The sequence below is a fragment of the Callithrix jacchus genome, chromosome 8, assembly GCF_049354715.1.
Source record: "Callithrix jacchus isolate 240 chromosome 8, calJac240_pri, whole genome shotgun sequence".
Lineage (NCBI taxonomy): Eukaryota > Metazoa > Chordata > Mammalia > Primates > Cebidae > Callithrix > Callithrix jacchus.
Genome location: NC_133509.1, coordinates 65,777,112 through 65,798,170, shown reverse-complemented (window position 1 = coordinate 65,798,170; position 21,059 = coordinate 65,777,112). Strand labels below are relative to the sequence as shown.

Genomic DNA, 21,059 nt, shown 5'->3' with positions numbered 1-21,059 from the left:
ATACAGGCACATACCACTAGGCCTGGCTAATTTTTTGTATTTTTAGTAGAGATGGGGTTTCACCATGTTGGCCAGGCTGGTCTTGAACTCATGAACTCATGGCCGAGATGGGTGACCCACCCATCTTGGCCTCCCAAAGTGCTGGGATTATGGGCGTGAGCCACCGTGCCTGGCCTAACTTCTTACATTTTTGAGGGGCTTGATTACATGAAAGGGTGGCAGCATAGTATGTTGTGGTTAAAACACATATATCTAAAGTCAGATTGTTTAAGTGCACACCCAGGTTCTGTGTGACCTTAGGAAAGTTACTTAGCTTCTCTGCGCTTCAATGTTCTCATCTATAAAATAGGGCTAATAAAAAATAGCTGCTTCATGGACGTTTGGCAGATTATTCAAGAAAATAATGTAAAACACTTAGAGTACTGCTTAAACTCTTAATAAGTAGTCAGTAAATATTAGCTGCTTCTGTTAAATATAGCTGGCATTACATTTGGAGCAGCAGTTTTATGACCTCGTTTTATCAAGTAGCAATTAACTATATTTTGAAAAATATATTTAAATATATTGACATATATGTTCACTTGCAGTAAACAAATCACCTTATAATGTCAGCAGAAACATAAGGGAAACTAAGAGAAAAATTAGAAAAATAAGCATTCCTCAGGTATATGTACGGTTGCGATTATATTAAAACATAGAACAGATAACATTGAATTTCTATCCATCTTCCTGAGGTGAGACTTCAGGTAAGAGTGGGAGTGTCTGTTTGCAAAATGTCCTTGCTTATCACATTGGTAGTACATATGTGGAGCTCTCAGGTGCATTTTAGGCTCGTGAGTTTAGATGTGAGATTACCAGTATGAATTGTCTACTTCCTTTAGGAGTAATTTTACGTAAGGAATGTATTGAGGGCATTAGAGATGACTTTTTGCCCTGCTTATGATCTCAAGCTTTTTACTGAATTATTTATTATCACATTGTGTTAGCTATTTTGCTTCTTGGTAGATCATTTTACACCACAATATTGCTGCTGCCTGAGGGGGGAAAAATGTCTCTTCAACAGTCCAAATGACTTCTAGAAAGGGTAATTTGATTCTAAAGACAGGTTTTTGACTTGCCCCGGTTTTAATAAGAAATTTTCTCTGTGATACTATGGTTATTCCTCCCTCCACCAAAATCATAGATACTAAGTGCAAACTTGTACTTGGTAGGTTTCTTCCAGAAATTATTTCCGTAGCAGTTATTAACTTTATCTTTAATTGTGAATATTTTGTCTAGGTCATTTTCATAATTTAAGAAAGGAAAGGAGTGTTTTTTAAAACAAGCTAGAATTTTTGTTGCTTCAGTAAAAATGAATGTTTACCAGCATTGTTTATAGTTCTTTTTTTTTTTTTTTTTAATTTCCCGAGAGAGGGCCTCACTCTGTCTCCCAGGCTGGAATGCAGTGGCATGATCTTGGCTCCCTGCAACCTCTGCCTTCCAGGCTCAAGTGGTTCTCCTGCCTCAGCCTCCCATGTAGCTGGGACCACAGGTGCACACCAGCATACTTGGCTAATTTTTGTATTTTTTGTAGAGACAGGGTTTTGCATGATTGCCTAGGCTGGTCTTGAATACCTGCCTACCTTGGCCTCCCAAGTGCTGGGATTACAGGTGTGAGTCACCACACCTGGCCACATTGTTCATATTCTTTGTTCTGTAAAAGTGACATTTTTTAAAATGACCTAAGATTTTCTTTTTCTCTCTTTCCTTTTCCTTCCTTCCTTCCTTCCTTTCTCTTTTTTCCTTTTTCTTTCTCTCTCTCTCTCTCCTTCTGTCTTTTCTCCCTTTCTTCCCTTTCTTTCCTTTCTTTTGGTGGAGACAGTTTCCCACCATGTTACCTAGACTGGTCTCAAATTCCTGGTCTCAGCAATTCTCCTGCCTGGGCCTCTCAAAGTACTGGGACTACAGGAATGAGCCACTGCACATGGCACTGGATACAGATTTTTTTCTTTTTTTAAATTTTGAGACAGGGTCTCACTCTGCACCAGACTGGAATGCAGTGGTGTGGTCATGGCTCACTGAAGCCTTAACCCCCTGGCTCAGGTGATCCTCCTACCTTAGTTTCACAGGTAGCTAGGACTACCGGCACGTACCACCACGCCTAGTTTATTTTTTGACTTTTTGTCAAGACACGGTCTCTCTGTGTTGTCCAGGCTGGTCTCAAACTCCTGGACTCAAGTGATCCTCCTAACCTCCGCCCCCTGAAGTGCTGGGATTACAGGTGTGAGCCACTGTGCCTGGCCCTGGACCCATATTTTAATGTGCAGTCTTCTTATGTTTAAATGTTAGTCCTAATACATTGCAGGCAGTCTTGACCAACTGGGAACCAGTTTGTGACTACTGTATTTTAAAGAGACCCTTTTCAGTTATATTATAATTATGATGACCTGATACTCTTAAGTAATTTTAAACACATAAACCCTTGAGAACAACCTGAAAAAAAGAAAAGCCTTTCCCATGTCTGTCATCTAATTTTCTTTGTTTTTTTTTCCTTTGAGACGGAGTCTTGCTGTTGCCAGGCTGGAGTACAATGGCGCAATCTCGGCTCACTGCAACCTCTACCTCCTGGGTTCAAGCGATTCTTTGGCCTCAGCCTCCTGAGTAGCTGGGATCACACGCGCATGCTACCACACCCAGCATGGTATTTTTAGTAGCATGGTATTTTGTATTTTTTTTTTTGAGACGGAGTTTTGCTTTTGTTACCCACGCTGGAGTGCAATGGCGCGATCTCGGCTCACTACAACCTCCGCCTCCTGGGTTCAGGCAATTCTCCTGCCTCAGTCTCCTGAGTAGCTGGGATTACAGGCACACGCCACCATGCCCAGCTAATTTTTTGTATTTTTTACTAGAGATGGGGTTTTACCATGTTGACCAGGATGGTCTCGATCTCTTGACCTTGTGATCCACCCGCCCCGGCCTCCCAAAGTGCTGGGATTACAGGTGTGAGCCACAGTGCCTGATCTGTCATCTAATTTTCTAATAGATTTCTCTTTGGTTACAGGCTTCTCTGTAAAAGCATGAGATGTGTTTAGGGAAATGTGAGATATGTATTTTAAATATTTTAGTTAAATTAGCAATAGCATTTTATCTATATTCCTATAAAATTCCAATTAACTTGTTTCTATTTAGGGACATTAGTGAATTGGAATACTCATCTTTTGTGTATGTATATGGTACCTTCTATATTCTTTAATGTTCCTGATAACTGCTACTCCTGTAAGTAGTAGTATTTTTTAATAGTCAATTTGTGTTTTATTTATTTTCTTAAATAATTTTTTTCTACTTTTTATTGTGCTTTTTAAAATGCAGAAAAATGAAAAGTAGTGAAATGATCACTTATGTACCCACTACCTATATTTGGTTTAACATTTTGCCATATTTTATGGTTGAGTTAGTGATGTACTTAACCATTTGAAAATGTACCTCCTTTAACTTTGCAATAAAGTTGCAATAAAGCATGTACCTCCTAAAAATAAAAAATTCTGTCTAGTAGTCAGAATGCCATCTTATAAATTCGTATGTAAATATGAATATATATGTACATACATACGTTTATATGCTGCATGTGCTCTGCAACAGCACTAAGGTGTACCCAGGAGATGCTGATGAGTAGACAATTTTTAAAACTCTGTGTCTTTTGTTGATTGTTTGCTACAGCAAAATTAAGGCTACATTGAATGTAGGTCAGAGCAGCTATGATCTTTATTGCTATAATTCCTGGACAATACCCATTTTGGAAAGTTTGCTTTCACAAGACTTTCACAGATAAGCCTAGTTGAGATTGGACTCTCCTAAACTCCTAGCCTGAAACTACAAGCAGTTCCTTTATTAGGCTGGGGGACCAGATGCTAATGGACTTAAGTCCCTCTTGTATCTCCAGGTAAATACCAGGGCGTGTACCCAGCTAAGCAAAGGCCCAGAGAGATGGCAAGCTTTAGCATTCTAGTAGAAGGTCTGGATATTTGGTGTCATTTGTTAATGTGTACCTATTACCCATTTTAGTAAGTTACTTAAAACTACAAAGAAAACCTAATATGGAATCAATAGTCTAGCTAATCTTAAAATTTTCAGAATTTTAGTGGAATGTCTCTTCCATTTAGCAAGTTTGCATACTAGTGCCAATAACGATCCTCTATTTTACCTGTCTGCATGAGTACAGAATACAAAGGTGGATGTTGTCAGTATTAACTAGAACATTATTGGGATTTTCCCAGATTCACCCTAGAGCAGTTATAAAAAATATATACATTTTATTATGTTTTTACTTTGCTGTGGAAGATTTCCAATATTATGATTGCCTTCCTTTTTACTCCCCTTTTAAAATATGTTATTTTCCTGTATTTATTCTTAGGTATATTGACCGAAGTTTAATGAGAAGAACTGTGACCAGCTAGGAGAATCACTGCAAGGAATGGAATTAGCTCATAGCTTATTGCTGAATGAAGAAGCATACAGTCAACTAGGTGAAGTTCAGAAGGCAGAGTTTATTTTTGAGTGGTTGAGCTATTTGGAGAAGCTGTTGTTAGCAACCAGCAGGGTGGGTAAAATGACAACATCTGTTTTTTTGTTTAAGTGCCCATGTTTACTTCCTTTGGTTTGCTTTTTTACTTTTTTCCATAATAACCTAATTTAGCTTTAAATGTTAGACTTTGTTAAAATTTAATGAAACATAGTACATTTTTTGTTCCTTCATTCAGAATTTTTACTATTAAGGGCCAGACGCGGTGGCTCACGCCTACAATCCCAGCACTTTAGGAGGCCAAGGCGGATGGATCATGAGGTCAAGAAATCAAGACCATCCTGGTCAACATGGTGCAACCCCGTCTCTACCAAAAATACAAAAATTAGCTGGGCTTGGTGGTGCATGCCTGTAGTCCCAGCTACTCAGGAGGCTGAGGCAGGAGAATTGCTTGAACCCAGGAGGCAGAGGTTGTGGTGAGCCGACATCGCACCATTGCACTCCAGCCTGGGTAACAAGAGTGAAACTCCGTCTCAAAAAAAAAAAAGAATTTTTACTATTTTAAGAAGTTTTCGCTATACAGAAAAGCAGAAAAATTAGCTAATATATTTGGCATTACTTTTAAAATATATGAAACAACAACTACTTTTTATTATACTTTGTTTCTGTTATCCTCTGCATCTGTGTTCCTCCATGTACATAAAGCCCTGGTATAGTCTGGTGCTAAACAATGTAGTGGGAGTTTTACCTTAAAAAGGTATGAAGACTTAAGGTGTATGAATTCAAGAGCCTGTGGTTAAACAGATTCTCTCTTATGACATGAGTAGAAAAAAGGAAAACTGATCACTCATGCCCTTCATCCATATTCAGCAATTAATAACATTTTCCCATGTTTGGTTGATTAATTTACTAAGCCATTGAGGTGGCACTTTACTGCTAGCATACATCTCCTAAAAATGAACTTTTTTTTTTTTGAGACGGAGTTTCGCTGTTGTTACCCAGACTGGAGTGCAATGGCACGGCTCACTGCAACCTCCCCCTCCTGGGTTGAAGCAATTTTCCTGCCTCAGCCTCCCAAGTAGCTGAGACTACAGGTCCACCATGCCCAGCTAATTTTTGTATTTTTAGTAGAGACGGGGTTTCACCTTGTTGACCAGGATGGTCTCGGTCTCTTGACCTCGTGATCCACCTACCTCGGCCACCCAAAGTGCTCCGTGCCCAGCCAAATATGAACTTTTTTTTACATAATCACAGTACTTTATACAATGCAGAAGTGGTACAAAGACACTATTCATGGAGACATTTAGAATTTAACAAAAGACATTTTATTTGAATTTAAAATAATAGCCTTCTAAAGACATTCTTATTCTAAGACAACAGGGAGCTATGTGACTCTACTTATCAAATATTTGACAAGTTTGCTGATCTTTAAGAGAGAAAGAAAAAAAAGCAACTTTTAGATGTGGGGAAAAAAATTAACAAAAGACATTTCTATATACTGACAAATATTTTATTGTAGAATTTTAGGCCTCAGTGAGTACCTGAGTACCATTAGCTTTGTAATGATACTGTACTCCTTATTCAGATAGCAGACAAGTAAAATGAAATAACATTATTAGCATTTGTATACATAAGCTTGCAAAAAAGAAAATTGCATTACACTTGGGAACGGATCTGAATAAAACAGGTAACCATTACAAGGTTAGCTCTGGTTATGGATTATAGGTTACTGCTTTATGCAGATATATATGGGGGAGATGTAGGCTTAATAATTCAGATGCTGTAGTTGAAAATACAAATTGGAGCATGCTAATGCATGTTTGTAGACCCAGTTACTTGGTAGGCTGAGACAGGAGGATTGCTTGAGTTCAGGAATTTGAGACTGTGTAGTGAGTGCAGTACTATGAACACTCCTATGAATAGCTATTGCACTCTAGCCCAGGGAATATAGTGCAACCTTGTGTATTAGTCTGTTCTCACACTACTGTAAACCGCTACCTGAGACTGGGTAATTTATGAAGAAAAGAGGTTTAATTAACGTACAGTTATGCAAACTTAATAGGAAGCGTGACTGGGAGGCCTCAGGAAACTTACAATCATGAAAGAAGGAGAAGGGAGAGTGAGGACCTTCTTCAGATGGTGGCAGTAAGGGTTTAAGAGAAGTGTCACACACTTTTAAAGCATCATATCTTGTGAGAACTCACTCACTGTCACAAGAACAGTATGGGGGAAATCCACCCCCATGATCCTTTCACCTCCTAGCAGGCCCTTCCCCTGACACATGGGATTTACAATTCAACATGAGATTTGTGTGGGTATACAGAGCCAAACCATATCACCTTGTCTCTATTAAAAATAATACAAATTTGCTCTGCCTTTCAAATGAAAGAAGAAAGATGTAGAATTAATAGAGCCCTTATATTTGTTAGCAGAGATTATAGTGTAATGTGGTTCAGAATTTTTAGAGGGATTTTTGGAGTTATTAGCAGGGCAACAAACTACCTGTTAGTCTGTCATAATGACCACACTGCCAACTTATCTGTAACTTCTAGTCAAAATAAATTTGTATTTTTCAAGGGCCTTTTTAGTTCTTAAATATATGAAAGAAAAATTATATTCAAAGATTATGTATAATTATATTGACTTTGAATTGTTCTTTGTGTTACCTTTTTTTCTAGAATGATGTAAAGGAGAAACAGAAGACTCTTGTTGAACAGCTCCTCTCCTTGTTGAATAGCTCCCCAGGGCCTCCTACCCGCAAACTCCTTGCTAAGAATCTAGCCATACTTTATAGTATTGGAGATACATTCTCTGTTTACGAGACAATCGATAAATGTAATGATCTTATTCGTAGCAAAGATGATTCTCCAAGTTATCTTCCCACTAAGCTGTAAGTGAAACATTAAAACAGAACTGAAAACAAAATATTACTTCCTATTGTATCATTTCTGTGAAGTACCCACAGTACTTGACAGTTTCTTTAAAACTGAATGCAGGCCAGGCACGGTGGCTCACGCCTCTAATCCCAGCACTTTGGGTGGCCGAGGCAGGTGGATCATGAGGTCAAGAGATCGAGACAATCCTGGTCAACAAGGTGAAACCCCGTCTCTGCTAAAAATTCAAAAATTAGCTGGGCATGGTGGTGGGCACCTGTAGTCCCAGCTACTCGGGAGGCTGAGGCAGGAGAATTGCTTGAACCCAGGAGGCGGAGGTTGCGGTTAGCCGTGCCACTGCACTCCAGTCTGGGTAACAACAGCGAAACTCTGTCTCAAAAAAAAAACAACTGAATGCAAACTCAGTTTTACTCATTTTTAAAATCTAACTTAAAGAAACTACCACTTTACATATTGATTGCTGAGAAACAATTCTTCTACAAATACTTTAGACATATTTGAAGTCTAGATTTGAGATTCAAAACATCTTCCTAAAATTTTAGTAGTTGAGTATTTAAGAAAGATATTTTAAATTCTTCACGTTTTTTGGATGTTTTTACAATTTATTCATTCTTAATCATAAAAATTGTTAATAAATTTCATGTAGAAAAGTACTCTTCTAAGATCCTAGAAAGAACAGCTTACTTTCTTTCTCTGTAGGATTTGGTTCATTTTATTACCTGTTATTTTTTAAAAGGCAATGAGCCGTGTAGTATTTCTTTTTTTCTTCTGAGATGGAATCTCACTGTGTTGCCCAGGCTGGAATGGCAGTGGCATGATCTTGGCTTGCTGCAACCTCCGCCTCCTGGGTTCAAACGATTCTCCTATCTTAGCCTCCTGAGGAGCTGGGACTACAGTTGCATGCCACCACTTCAAGCTAATTTTTGTATTTTTAGTAGATACAGGGTTTCACCATGTTGGCCAGGCTGGTCTCAAACTCCCAACCTCAAGTGATCCACCTGCCTTGGCTTCCCAAAGTGCTGGGATTACAGGCGTGAGTCAATGTGCCTGGCCACCGTGTTATAATTCTATAGTTTTTCTTGGTCTAATTTTTACCTTATAACAATAACAACGTATTCCCCCATAATGTTTTCAGATTTCAAACTTGATAAGAACATTATATATTGTTTTTATTTTTATCTTTAAGCTTATCTTTTGATTAATATATGTAGATTAGTTCTGTTGAAATATCTTGCAAAATTTTGTTTTGTAACAAATTTGAGGGTGTGGAATCTTTAGGCTGAGTAGTAGAGTAATCACAGATTGACACATCCTTATTATTGAAAGTATAATTATTTCATATTCATGTTAAGTGTCATGCCTTAGGATTTAACCACAGAATAGATTCTTGAAAATTTTATCCTTTCAAAGTAAAATTTAAAATAGTCACTTTTCAACAAATGATGCCAGTATAACTATATGTCCACATGCAAAAGAATGAATTTGGAGCCTTCTATCATACCATATGGAAAAAACTCAAAATTGATCATAGATGTAGGTGTAACTGCTACAACTATAAAACTCATAAGAAAAAACATGGGGGTAAATCTTTGTGGCCTTGGCTTAGGCTGCATTTCTTCGATAAAGCACCAGAAAGCACAACTGACAAAAAATAAATGAGACTTCATTACAATTAAAAATGTTGTGTTTCAAAGGATAATACAAAGAAAATGAAAAGACAACCAAGAGAATGGGGGAGATTTTTCAGTAGTTATCCTTATTCTAATTTTTTTAATTTCTATTTTTTCAGCTGTGACTAACTGAAAATTTAAATGTTGTTTCAGTGCTGCTGTGGTATGTTTGGGTTCCTTGTACAAGAAATTGGGTAGAATACTGGGTAACACCTTTACTGATACGGTGGGGAATATTCTTAAAGCTATGAAGAGTGCAGAGGTAAGTAACTACAAGTTCAGCCAAAGAATGAAAAGATAGCATTTTATTGGTTTATGCTTTCCTGGGCAATTAAAAGAGCTTTACATATAACAGACATGCATAGATATAAATATAAATATACCTATAAATTAAATATTTCTACGTGATACACAATATATACTCTGTATATTTAATCCCTGTTAGAAAAATAGTAATGCAGTAGATTTTCATGTATTCATATAAACCCAAGCGGGCAAAAACTAAGGTATTCCACTGATAGGCCCATCCCTGCACTATTCTCTTACTCTACCTTTTCTATCTGATAGTACTTTCGGGCGTTCTCTTACTCCACCTCTTCTATTGATGGTACTTACAGGCGTCACCACAAGAGCTTGTCACCAGGGACTACATAGTTGATAAACACTGTATACCTTATGGATAGATAGATGAGTTACTGTACTAGCATCCGAAGGTAGTAAGGAGTATAATCCGAGGGGAAAGGGTGTAGAGGATATGTGACCAAGATCCAGATGACCTTTTAATTGCCAACAGAGTGTATTTTTAACTGTATCTTCCTTATTTAAATATTTGTGTCATTTACTACTCTGGAACACCTTTTGTTTTTGAGAATATCTCTTCATTTGACTTCTAAGATACTATAATCTCTTGCCATCTGTAGTTTTACTGGTGTTGAAATTAAGGCATTTATATGTTTGTTTAGCAAAAGGTTTAAATCTGTGGTCCCAATATGTAAGGACAACTTCGCATCTTTATATATAAAGACATGGACATGGTAGTTTGCACCCATAATCTCAGCTACTTGGGAGGCTGAGACAGGAGGATCACTTAAAGCCAGGAGTTTGAGACCACCCTGGGCAACATGGGAAGACCTTGTCTCTACAAAAAACATAAATTAGTTGGTGTATGGTGGTGAGCACCTATAGTCCTAGCCCCTCAGAAGACTGAGGTGGGAGGATCACTTCAGCCCAGGAGTTCAAGGCTGCCGTGAGCTGTGGTTATGCCACTGCACTCCATTCTGGGTGACAGAGCAAGACCTTACTGCTTAAAAAAATGTTCGTTTAAAAATAAAAATCTAAAAACATCACACTGGTTACTCTTATTACCTTATTTACAAAAATCATCTAGAAAACAGCTCTGAAGTAATTTATAGAAATGTTGGTTGGACAGTCACACATTTTTTTTTAAAACATAACAAGGCAAAATATGGGAAAATTCCAATAAAAAATAGGTTAAATTTTAAGAAGGATGTAGCTGATTCAAGAATTTTAAGAAGTGAAGACTAACATAAAACTGGTGAGAAAATTTGCTCATCAGATCACTTCTTAGCAATAGTTTCCCAAAAGACTGAAGAAAATGATTAAGGAGTTTTTTTTAACACCTGTAAATCTGGTTTTATTTAAAAGCAGATAGTAAGAAATATTATTTACTGAGATATAGCCATTTTAAACTTTCTTCCTCCTTGTTGAGTGCAGTGGCTCACGCCTGTAATCCCAGCTACTCGAGAGGCAGCTGGGGCAGGAAAATTGCTTGAACCCAGTGAACTGAGATCATCGTGCCAGTGCACTCCAGCCTGGGCGACAAGAGTGAGACGCTTGACTCAAAAAAAAAAAAAAAACAATTTGTCTTCCTCCTAATTCCACTAGTTAAGTTGTAACACTCTTTAGGCCCCGTGGTTAATAGAGGATTATTGTATATTTATAAAAATGTTTTATTGATAAGTATTTTGTTGCTTCCCAATTTAAAAAAATTTTTTAACTAACATCCTTGAGCCATATCCCCTACTTTTGATCTTTGATTTGGTTGATCAGGTATCACAACATTTTAGAGAGATTCATATCCACCAGTGATACACAATATTTGAAACTGGAATAAAAGTTAAGTTCAGAAGTTTCTTGTTAGCACCATTTTATTATGTTCACCTATGACTTTTAAGTGCCTTTTAATGGTATTACTATGAAATGATTCTTGACGCTGATCTTTGTCTTCCTCCAACTTTATCTACCTTCGGTGACCTTAACTTCCTGGGTGGGATATAGATATGATTTGGGGCATTTAGTAAAACATTAATAAAATAAGCAGCTACTATTTTTTTCTTTTTTCTCTCTCTTTTTGAGATAGTGTCTGGTACTGTCACCCAGGCTGAAGTTCAGTGGTACAATCTGAACTCACTGCACCCTCTGCCTCCCACTGCACCCTCTGTGTCCCAGGCTCAAGCCATCCTCCCACCTCAGCCTCCCAAGTAGCTGTGACTAGAGGTGTACACCACTACGCCTGGCTAAAATTTTTTGTAGTTAGGGTTTTACCATGTTTCTCAGGCTGGTCATGAAGTCCTTAGCTCAAGCAGTCAGCCCACCTTGGCCTTCCAAAGTGCTGAGATTACAGGTGTGAGCCACTGTGCCCAGCTAAGCAGCTGCAATTTTTTGAGTGTTTACTGTGTGCTATGCATTGGGGTGAATTTTACCCATGAGGTTCATCTTACCCTCATTTTATAGATGAGGAAGTAAGTAAGAACAACTTAAAGTCACAAAGTTACTGAGGGTCACAGAAAATTTCACACCCAGGTTTTTAAAAATTCGAATTCCAAGACTTTTAAATTGTGAGTTAAACTATTCCAACCAAAAAATGCTAATAAAATAACATAGCTACCAAATCTATTGAGCGTTTGTTGTATGTCTGGGGTTGTTGTAAGCACTTTGCATGTATAACTCATTTATTCCTTACAACAGCCTACAAGGTAGATTCTATTACCTCTATTTTTTTATGAATAAACAGATTTGCCCAAGGTCCTATCTGATAAATTCTAGTAAATGGCAGAAATGACAGACCCTGCCTTTTTTTTTTTTTTTTTCAGACGGAGTCTCGCTCTGTGGCCCAGGCTGGAGTGCAGTCGTGCAATCGCAGCTTACTGCAACCTCCACTTCCCGGGTTCAAGCAATTCTCCTGCCTCAGCCTCCCAAGTAGCTAGGAATACAGGCATGTGTTACCAAGCGCAGTTAACTTTTTGTATTTTTAGTAGAGACAGGGTTTCACCAAGTTAGCCAGGATGGTCTTAATCTCCTGACCTCATGATCCTCCAGCCTCGACCTCCCAAAGTGCTGGGATTACAGGAGTGAGCCAATGCGCCTAGCCTCAGACCCTGCATTTTTTTTTTTTTTTTTTTTTTTTAATTTTTTATTGGATTATAGGTTTTGGGGTACATGAGCAGAGCATGCAAGACAGTTGCGTAGGTACACACATGGCAGTGTGCTTTGCTTTTCTTCTCCCCTTCACCCACATTTGGCATTTCTCCCCAGGCTATCCCTCCCCACCTCCCCCTCCCACTGGCCCTCCCCTTTTCCCCCCAATAGACCCCAGTGTTTAGTACTCCCCTTTCTGTGTCCATGTGTTCTCATTTTTCATCACCCACCTATGAGTGAGAATATGCGGTGTTTCATTTTCTGTTCTTGTGTCAGTTTGCTGAGGATGATGTTTTCCAGATTCATCCATGTCCCTACAAACGGCACGAACTCATCATTTCTGATTGCTGCATAATATTCCATGGTGTATATGTGCCACATTTTTCCAATCCAGTCTATTATCAATGGGCATTTGGGTTGATTCCAGGTCTTTGCTATTGTAAACAGTGCTGCAATGAACATTCGTGTACATGTGTCCTTATAGTAGAACGATTTATAGTCTTTTGGATATATACCCAGTAATGGGATTGCTGGGTCAAATGGAATTTCTATTTCTAAGGCCTTGAGGAATCGCCACACTGTCTTCCACAATGGTTGAACTAATTTACACTCCCACCAACAGTGTAAAAGTGTTCCTTTTTCTCCACATCCTCTCCAGCATCTGTTGTCTCCAGATTTTTTAATGATCGCCATTCTAACTGGCGTGAGATGGTATCTCAATGTGGTTTTGATTTGCATCTCTCTGATGACCAGTGACGATGAGCATTTTTTCATATGTTTGTTGGCCTCATATATGTCTTCTTTCGTAAAGTATCTGTTCATATCCTTTGCCCCCTTTTGAATGGGCTTGTTTGTTTTTTTCCTGTAAATCTGCTTGAGTTGTTTGTAAATTCTGGATATCAGCCCTTTGTCAGATGGGTAGACTGCAAAAATTTTTTCCCATTCTGTTGGTTGCCGATCCACTCTAGTGACTGTTTCTTTTGCCGTGCAGAAGCTGTGGAGTTTCATTAGGTCCCATTTGTCTATTTTGGCTTTTGTTGCCAATGCTCTTGGTGTTTTGTTCATGAAGTCCTTGCCTACTCCTATGTCCTGGATAGTTTTGCCTAGATTTCCTTCTAGAGTTTTTATGGTGCCAGGTCTTATGTTTAAGTCTTTAATCCATCTGGAGTTAATTTTAGTGTAAGGTGTCAGGAAGGGGTCCAGTTTCTGCTTTCTGCACATGGCTAGCCAGTTTTCCCAACACCATTTGTTAAACATGGAATCCTTGCCCCATTGCTTGTTTTTGTCAGGTTTATCAAAGATTGTATAGTTGTATGTATGTTGTGTTGCCTCCGGTGCCTCTGTTTTGTTCCATTGGTCTATATCTCTGTTTTGGTACCAGTACCATGCTGTTTTGATTACTGTAGCCTTGTAGTATAGTTTGAAATCCGGTAGTGTGATGCCCCCCGCTGTGTTCTTTTTGCTTAGAATTGACTTGGCTATGCGGGCTCTCTTTTGGTTCCATATGAAGTTCATGGTGGTTTTTTCCAGTTCTGTGAAGAAAGTCAATGGTAGCTTGATGGGGATAGCGTTGATTCTGTAAATTACTTTGCGCAGTATAGCCATTTTCACGATATTAATTCTTCCTAACCATGAACATGGAATGTTTCTCCATCTGTTTGTGTCCTCTCTGATTTCGTTGAGCAGTGGTTTGTAGTTCTCCTTGAAGAGGTCCCTTACGTTCCTTGTGAGTTGTATTCCAAGGTATTTTATTCTTTTTGTAGCAATTGCGAATGGCAGTTCGCTCTTGATTTGGCTTTCTTTAAGTCTGTTATTGGTGTAGACGAATGCTTGTGATTTTTGCACATTGATTTTATATCCTGAGACTTTGCTGAAGTTGTTTATCAGTTTCAGGAGTTTTTGGGCTGAGGCGATGGGGTCTTCTAGGTATACTATCATGTCGTCTGCAAATAGAGACAATTTGGCTTCCACCTTTCCTATTTGAATACCCTTTATTTCTTTTTCTTGCCTGATTGCTCTGGCTAGAACTTCCAGTACTATATTGAATAGGAGTGGTGAGAGAGGGCATCCTTGTCTAGTACCAGATTTCAAAGGGAATGCTTCCAGTTTTTGCCCATTCAGTATGATATTGGCTGTTGCTTTGTCATAAATAGCTTTTATTACTTTGAGATACGTTCCATCGATACCGAGTTTATTGAGGGTTTTTAGCATAAAGGGCTGTTGAATTTTGTCAAATGCCTTCTCTGCGTCAATTGAGATAATCATGTGGTTTTTGTTATTGGTTCTGTTTATGTGGTGAATTACGTTGTTAGACTTGCATATGTTGAACCAGCCTTGCATCCCTGGGATGAATCCTACTTGATCATGATGAATAAGTTTTTTGATTTGCTGTTGCAATCGGCTTGCCAATATTTTATTGAAGATTTTTGCATCTATGTTCATCATGGATATTGGCCTGAAGTTTTCTTTTCTCGTTGGGTCTCTGCCGGGTTTTGGTATCAGGATGATGTTGGTCTCATAAAATGATTTGGGAAGGATTCCCTCTTTTTGGATTGTTTGAAATAGTTTTAGAAGGAATGGTACCTGCTCCTCCTTGTGTGTCTGGTAGAATTCGGCTGTGAACCCATCTGGACCTGGGCTTTTTTTGTGAGGTAGGCTCTTAATTGCTGCCTCAACTTCAGCCCTTGTTATTGGTCTATTCATAGTTTCAGCTTCCTCCTGGTTTAGGCTTGGGAGGACACAGGAGTCCAGGAATTTATCCATTTCTTCCAGGTTTACTAGTTTATGTGCATAGAGTTGTTTGTAATATTCTCTGATGATGGTTTGAATTTCTGTGGAATCTGTGGTGATTTCCCCTTTATCATTTTTTATTGCATCTATTTGGTTGTTCTCTCTTTTATTTTTAATCAATCTGGCTAGTGGTCTGTCTATTTTGTTGATCTTTTCAAAAAACCAGCTCATGGATTTATTGATTTTTTGAAGGGTTTTTCGTGTCTCAATCTCCTTCAGCTCAGCTCTGATCTTAGTAATTTCTTGTCTTCTGCTGGGTTTTGAGTTTTTTTGATCTTGCTCCTCTAGCTCTTTCAATTTTGACGATAGGGTGTCAATTTTGGATCTCTCCATTCTCCTCATATGGGCACTTATTGCTATATACTTTCCTCTAGAGACTGCTTTAAATGTGTCCCAGAGGTTCTGGCACGTTGTGTCTTCGTTCTCATTGGTTTCGAAGAACTTCTTTATTTCTGCCTTCATTTCGTTGTTTACCCAGTCAACATTCAAGAGCCAGTTGTTCAGTTTCCATGAAGCTGTGCGGTTCTGGGTCTGTTTCTGAATTCTGAGTTCTAACTTGATTGCACTATGGTCTGAGAGGCTGTTTGTTATGATTTCAGTTGTTTTGCATTTGTTGAGCAGTGCTTTACTTCCAATTATGTGGTCAATTTTAGAGTAGGTGTGATGTGGTGCTGAGAAGAATGTGTATTCTGTGGATTTGGGGTGGAGAGTTCTGTAAATGTCCACCAGGTTTGCTTGCTCCAGGTCTGAGTTCAAGCCCTGGGTATCCTTGTTGATTTTCTGTCTGGTTGATCTGTCTAGTATTGACAGTGGAGTGTTAAAGTCTCCCACTATTATTGTGTGGGAGTCTAAGTCCTTCTGTAAGTCATTAAGAACTTGCCTTATGTATCTGGGTGCTCCTGTGTTGGGTCCATATATGTTTAGGATCGTTAGCTCTTCTTGTTGTATCGATCCTTTTACCATTATGTAATGGCCTTCTTTGTCTCTTTTGATCTTTGTTGCTTTAAAGTCTATTTTATCAGAGATGAGAATTGCAACTCCTGCTTTTTTCTGCTTTCCATTAGCTTGGTAAATCTTCCTCCATCCCTTTATTTTGAGCCTTTGTGTATCCTTGCATGTGAGATGGGTTTCCTGGATACAGCACACTGATGGGTTTTGGATTTTTATCCAATTTGCCAGTCTGTGTCTTTTGATTGGTGCATTTAGTCCATTTACATTTAGGGTTAATATTGTTATGTGTGAATTTGATACTGCCATTTTGATTCTAAGTGGCTGTTTTGCCTGTTAGTTGTTGTAGATTCTTCATTATGTTGAAGCTCTTTAGCATTCAGTGCGATTTTGGAATGGCTGGAACTGATTGATCCTTTCTATGTGTAGTGCCTCTTTTAGGAGCTCTTGTAAAGCAGGCCTGGTGGTGACAAAATCTCTGAGTACTTGCTTGTTCGCAAAGGATTTTATTCTTCCTTCACTTCTGAAGCTCAGTTTGGCTGGATATGAAATTCTGGGTTGAAGGTTCTTTTCTTTAAGAATGTTGAATATTGGCCCCCACTCTCTTCTGGCTTGTAGTGTTTCTGCCGAGAGATCTGCTGTGAGTCTGATGGGCTTCCCTTTGTGGGTGACCCGACCTTTCTCTCTGGCTGCCCTTAGTATTCTCTCCTTTATTTCAACCCTGTTGAATCTGACGATTATGTGCCTTGGGGTTGCTCTTCTTGCGGAATATCTTTGTGGTGTTCTCTGTATTTCCTGCAATTGAGTGTTGGCTTGTCTTGCTAGGTGGGGGAAATTTTCCTGGATGATGTCCTGAAGAGTATTTTCCAGCTGGGATTCATTCTCTTCGTCCCCTTCTGGTACACCTATCAAACGTAGGTTAGGTCTTTTCACATAGTCCCACATTTCTTGGAGACTTTGTTCATTCCTTTTTGCGCTTTTTTCTCTCATCTTGGTTTCTCGTTTTATTTCATTGAGTTGGTCTTCGACTTCAGATATTCTTTCTTCTGCTTGGTCAATTCGGCTATTGAAACTTGCGTTTGCTTCGCGAAGTTCTCGTATTGTGTTTTTCAGCTCCTTTAACTCATTCATATTCCTCTCTAAGGTATCCATTCTTGTTATCATTTCCTCGAATCTTTTTTCAAATCTTTTTTCAAGGTTCTTAGTTTCTTTGCATTGATTTAATACATGATCTTTTAGCTCACAAAAGTTTCTCATTATCCATCTTCTGAAGTCTAATTCCGTCATTTCGTCACAGTCATTCTCCGTCCAGCTTTGTTCCCTTGCTGGTGAGGAGTTTTGGTCCTTTCTAGGAGGCGATGTGTTCTGGTTTCGGGTGTTTTCCTCCTTTTTGCGCTGGTTTCTTCCCATCTTTGTGGATTTGTCCGCTGGTCGTCTGGGTAGTTGCTGACTTTTCGTTTGGGTCTCTGAGTGGACACCCAGAATGTTGATGATGAAGTATTTCTGTTGCTTGGTTTTCCTTCTACCAGTCTAGCCCCTTCGCTGTACGACTGTTGAGGTCCGCTCCAGACCCTGCTTGTCTGGGGTGCACCTCTAGTAGCCGTGGCACAGCGAGGGATGCTACCAGTTTCTTTTTCTGCTCTCTTTGTCCCAGGATGATGCCTGCCTAATGACAGTCTTTTGGATATAGAGGGGTCAGGGAGCTGCTTGAGGAGACAGTTTGTACTTTATAGGGGTTTAATTGCTGAGCTGTGCACTCTGTTGTTCATTCAGGGCTGTTAGGCTGCTATGTTTGATTCTGCTGCAACACAGCTCATTAAACAACCCTTTTTTTTTTCTCAAATGCTCTGTGTTGAGGGGTTTGGGCTTTATTTTTGGATGTCCGATCAGGTGTCCTGCCCAGCTCAAAGGCAGACTAGCCACTGTTTGGCTGCCGAGGCTCCGCCCTGCTGTTGTGTGATTGGCGCTGTTCCTGCCGGCTCTGCTGTGGTCTCCGCCACGCCCTGCGGCGGAGTCTCTTCGTTGTAGCGTGTTGCCTCAGCAACGGCAGGCTGCGTCAGCAGTGGGCGTGTATCTCAGTAGGGACGGGTTGCCTCGGCAACGGCTGGCTGCGTCAGCAGTGGGCGTGTATCTCAGTTGGGGCGGGTTGCCTCGGCAACGGCTGGCTGCCTCAGCAGTGGGCGTGTATATCAGTTGGGGCAGGTTGCCTCCGTAGTGGTGGACGCCCCTCCCCCACAGAGCGTCTCGGACCGTCTGCCCGGGATAGTTTGAAATCGCGGTTTTGTTTGTCCCACTGGGTATCCCAAACGATCTGTCCCTGTCCCTGCAATCCCCTGGGCTGGGCTACTGTGCAAGTCTCGTTCAGTCTCAAGTCCAGCCCTCTCAAGTCTCAGGTTGCCGGTTCAACAAGGCACCCGGACAAGCGCGCCCTGTGGGGATTGCTGGGTAGGGCCGGCCGCCGCCGCCCCGGCTGCCGGCTTCGCCAGGCAGACCTACTGCCTGGCGTCCCGTGTCTTTTTATACTTGGGAGTTTCCCCGTTCTGTGGGCAACAAAGATCAGTCTGGAAATGCAGCACTGACTCACCGTTTGCGAATTCAACGCGGGCTCCAATCCTGGGTTGTTCTCACAGCGCCATCTTGATTCCCCTCCCAGACCCTGCATTTTTAATAGGTTAGCTTAGACTATAGCAGCTGTTTATTGAATGCTTAATGGCATGCAAGCTTTGTCCTAGGCACTTTTCATATAATTTTGTTTAATCTTCACATCAATCCTGTGAAATTTGTATCATGTTGAAATTCAACATGATATACAAATAACTTTTCAAATAATACTTTATAAAATAGTAATTATTGTTTCTTGTCAGAATGGGTTGGTTAATATGTGTAGAATCTGTATTTAGCATGAGAGACCAATATCAATGTTTAATCCTGTTCTTTGAGTGAAATTATTTTTTCTGTTTAATTTTTTTTTCATTTTGGTAGTCTCAAGGTCGATATGAGATTATGCTAAGTCTGCAAAATATATTAAATGGACTGGGAGCTGCCGCTGCACCTTGTCACAGGGATGTTTATAAAGTTGCTAGATCCTGCTTAACAGATAGATCCATGGCTGTTCGTTGTGCTGCTGCAAAGGTAAGATGATCTAATAAGCAGACTTTTAAAATTAATTTAAAGAAAATTAAATCAGATTATCTTTGTGAAAGCGTTAGTAAAAGCTATATGATCTTGGTAGTTACCCAGGATACGAAGGTCAGGTTTCCAGAATCTTAAGTATTGATTACTCTGCTATGTTTTTCTCCTTAATTGTGTAAATTAAAATTTACATGTGAGGTTTATGTTGTTTTAAAGTGATTTTTTGTTTTATTTTTTATTTTATATGTATATATTTTTGAAATGGAGTTTCATACTGTCACCTGGGCTGGAGTGCAGTAGCATGATCTGGGCTCACTGCAACCTCCACCTCCCAGGTTCGTGCGATTCTCCTGCCTCCCGAGTAGCTGGGATTACAGGTGCACACTACCACACCTGGCTGATGTTTTGTATTTTTAGTTGAGATGAGGTTTCACTATGTTGGCCAGACAGATCTTGAACTCCTAACCTCATGATCCGCCAGCCTCAGCCTCCCAGAATGCTGGGATTACAGGCATGAGCCACCATGCCAGGCCTATTTTATTTTTAATTTATACCCTCTTAACATAGTTGCTTAGAAAATACAATAAAGTTTTTTAATGTTAGAATTATTCTCCCAGTTTTTCATAGCCAACACATTGATTCTAAAGGCATTTTTCATAAGCTATGCAGTTAGAAGTGGGTTCTCCTCCCACCTTTCTAAGTTCATTCTCTTCTGTAATATAATCTTTATGACTTTTAATAAATATTAATTTGTTGTCCTATAATCATAATAGATATTTTGAATTTGTGTATAATTTAGACCCTGATAGTTTCTGCAACTTATATAGCTCTGAACCTAACATCTGTATTTTATTTTTCATTAATTTCTGTTTGTCCAATTGAATAGTGTCTCCTTGAACTTCAGAATGAAGCCATCTTTATGTGGAGTACGGACCTGGACAGTGTAGCCACACTGTGTTTTAAGTCCTTTGAAGGTTCCAATTATGATGTGCGGATTTCTGTTTCGAAGCTACTAGGCACAATATTAGCTAAAGCTACAATTTCTAAACATCCAGGAACAGGTAAATACATGTAATTATTTTTAGACTATCTTCTATAATTTCTTTTTCCCAGTTGATACAAACAAGTATATATAGTGCTACTCATTATAAATCAATTTTAGGCCGGGCATGGTGGCTCATGCCTGTAATCCCAGCACTTTGGGAGGCCAAGATGGGTCAGGAGTTTGAGAACAGTCTGGCCAACATGGTGAGACTCATCCCTGCTAAAAATACCAAAGTTAGCTGGGTGTGGTGAAACATGCCTGTAATCCCAGCTACTCGGCAGGCTGAGGCAGGAGAACGGCTTGAACCCAGGAGGCAGAGGTTACAGTGAGCTGAGATTGTTCCACTGTACTGCAACCTGGACAACAGAGAGAGAATTCATCTCAAAAGAAAAAATCAATTTCAATTCATAAACATTGATGTAGGTCCTGAAATTAAAATTTACAAGAACTCTTGAAGTGTGGTGTGCTTCCTTTTACATTATGGCTTTTTTGTGTATGTAACAGGGTCTCGCTCTGTCACCAAGGCTGGCGTGCAGTGGTGCCATCTCAGTTCACTGTGACCTCTGCCTGTTGATCTAAAGTGATCCTCCCACCTCAGCCTCCTGAATAGATGGGACCACAGGCTTGCACTGCCATGCCCAGCT

At 39.6% G+C, this 21,059-nt stretch overlaps 1 protein-coding gene across 50 annotated transcripts in view; it reads left to right on the top strand.

The window, feature by feature from the left end:
* HEATR5A (HEAT repeat containing 5A) overlaps window positions 1-21,059 on the top strand; it is a 137,026-nt gene that overhangs the window by 13,450 nt on the left and 102,517 nt on the right. For 43 of the 50 annotated variants that reach the window (XR_013521129.1, XR_013521128.1, XR_013521127.1 and 40 more), the window contains exons 2-6: window positions 4,391-4,576; window positions 7,177-7,388; window positions 9,216-9,324; window positions 19,221-19,370; window positions 20,257-20,431. Coding sequence is in view for 47 of the 50 variants with exons in the window: in XM_078334731.1 (XP_078190857.1) it covers window positions 4,451-4,576; window positions 7,177-7,388; window positions 9,216-9,324; window positions 19,221-19,370; window positions 20,257-20,431 (772 nt within the window). In the remaining 3 variants the exon portion in view is untranslated. The remainder of the gene's footprint in view (window positions 1-4,390; window positions 4,577-7,176; window positions 7,389-9,215; window positions 9,325-19,220; window positions 19,371-20,256; window positions 20,432-21,059) is intronic. The other 7 variants (XM_078334736.1, XM_078334734.1, XM_078334733.1 and 4 more) reach the window with 1 other exon arrangement.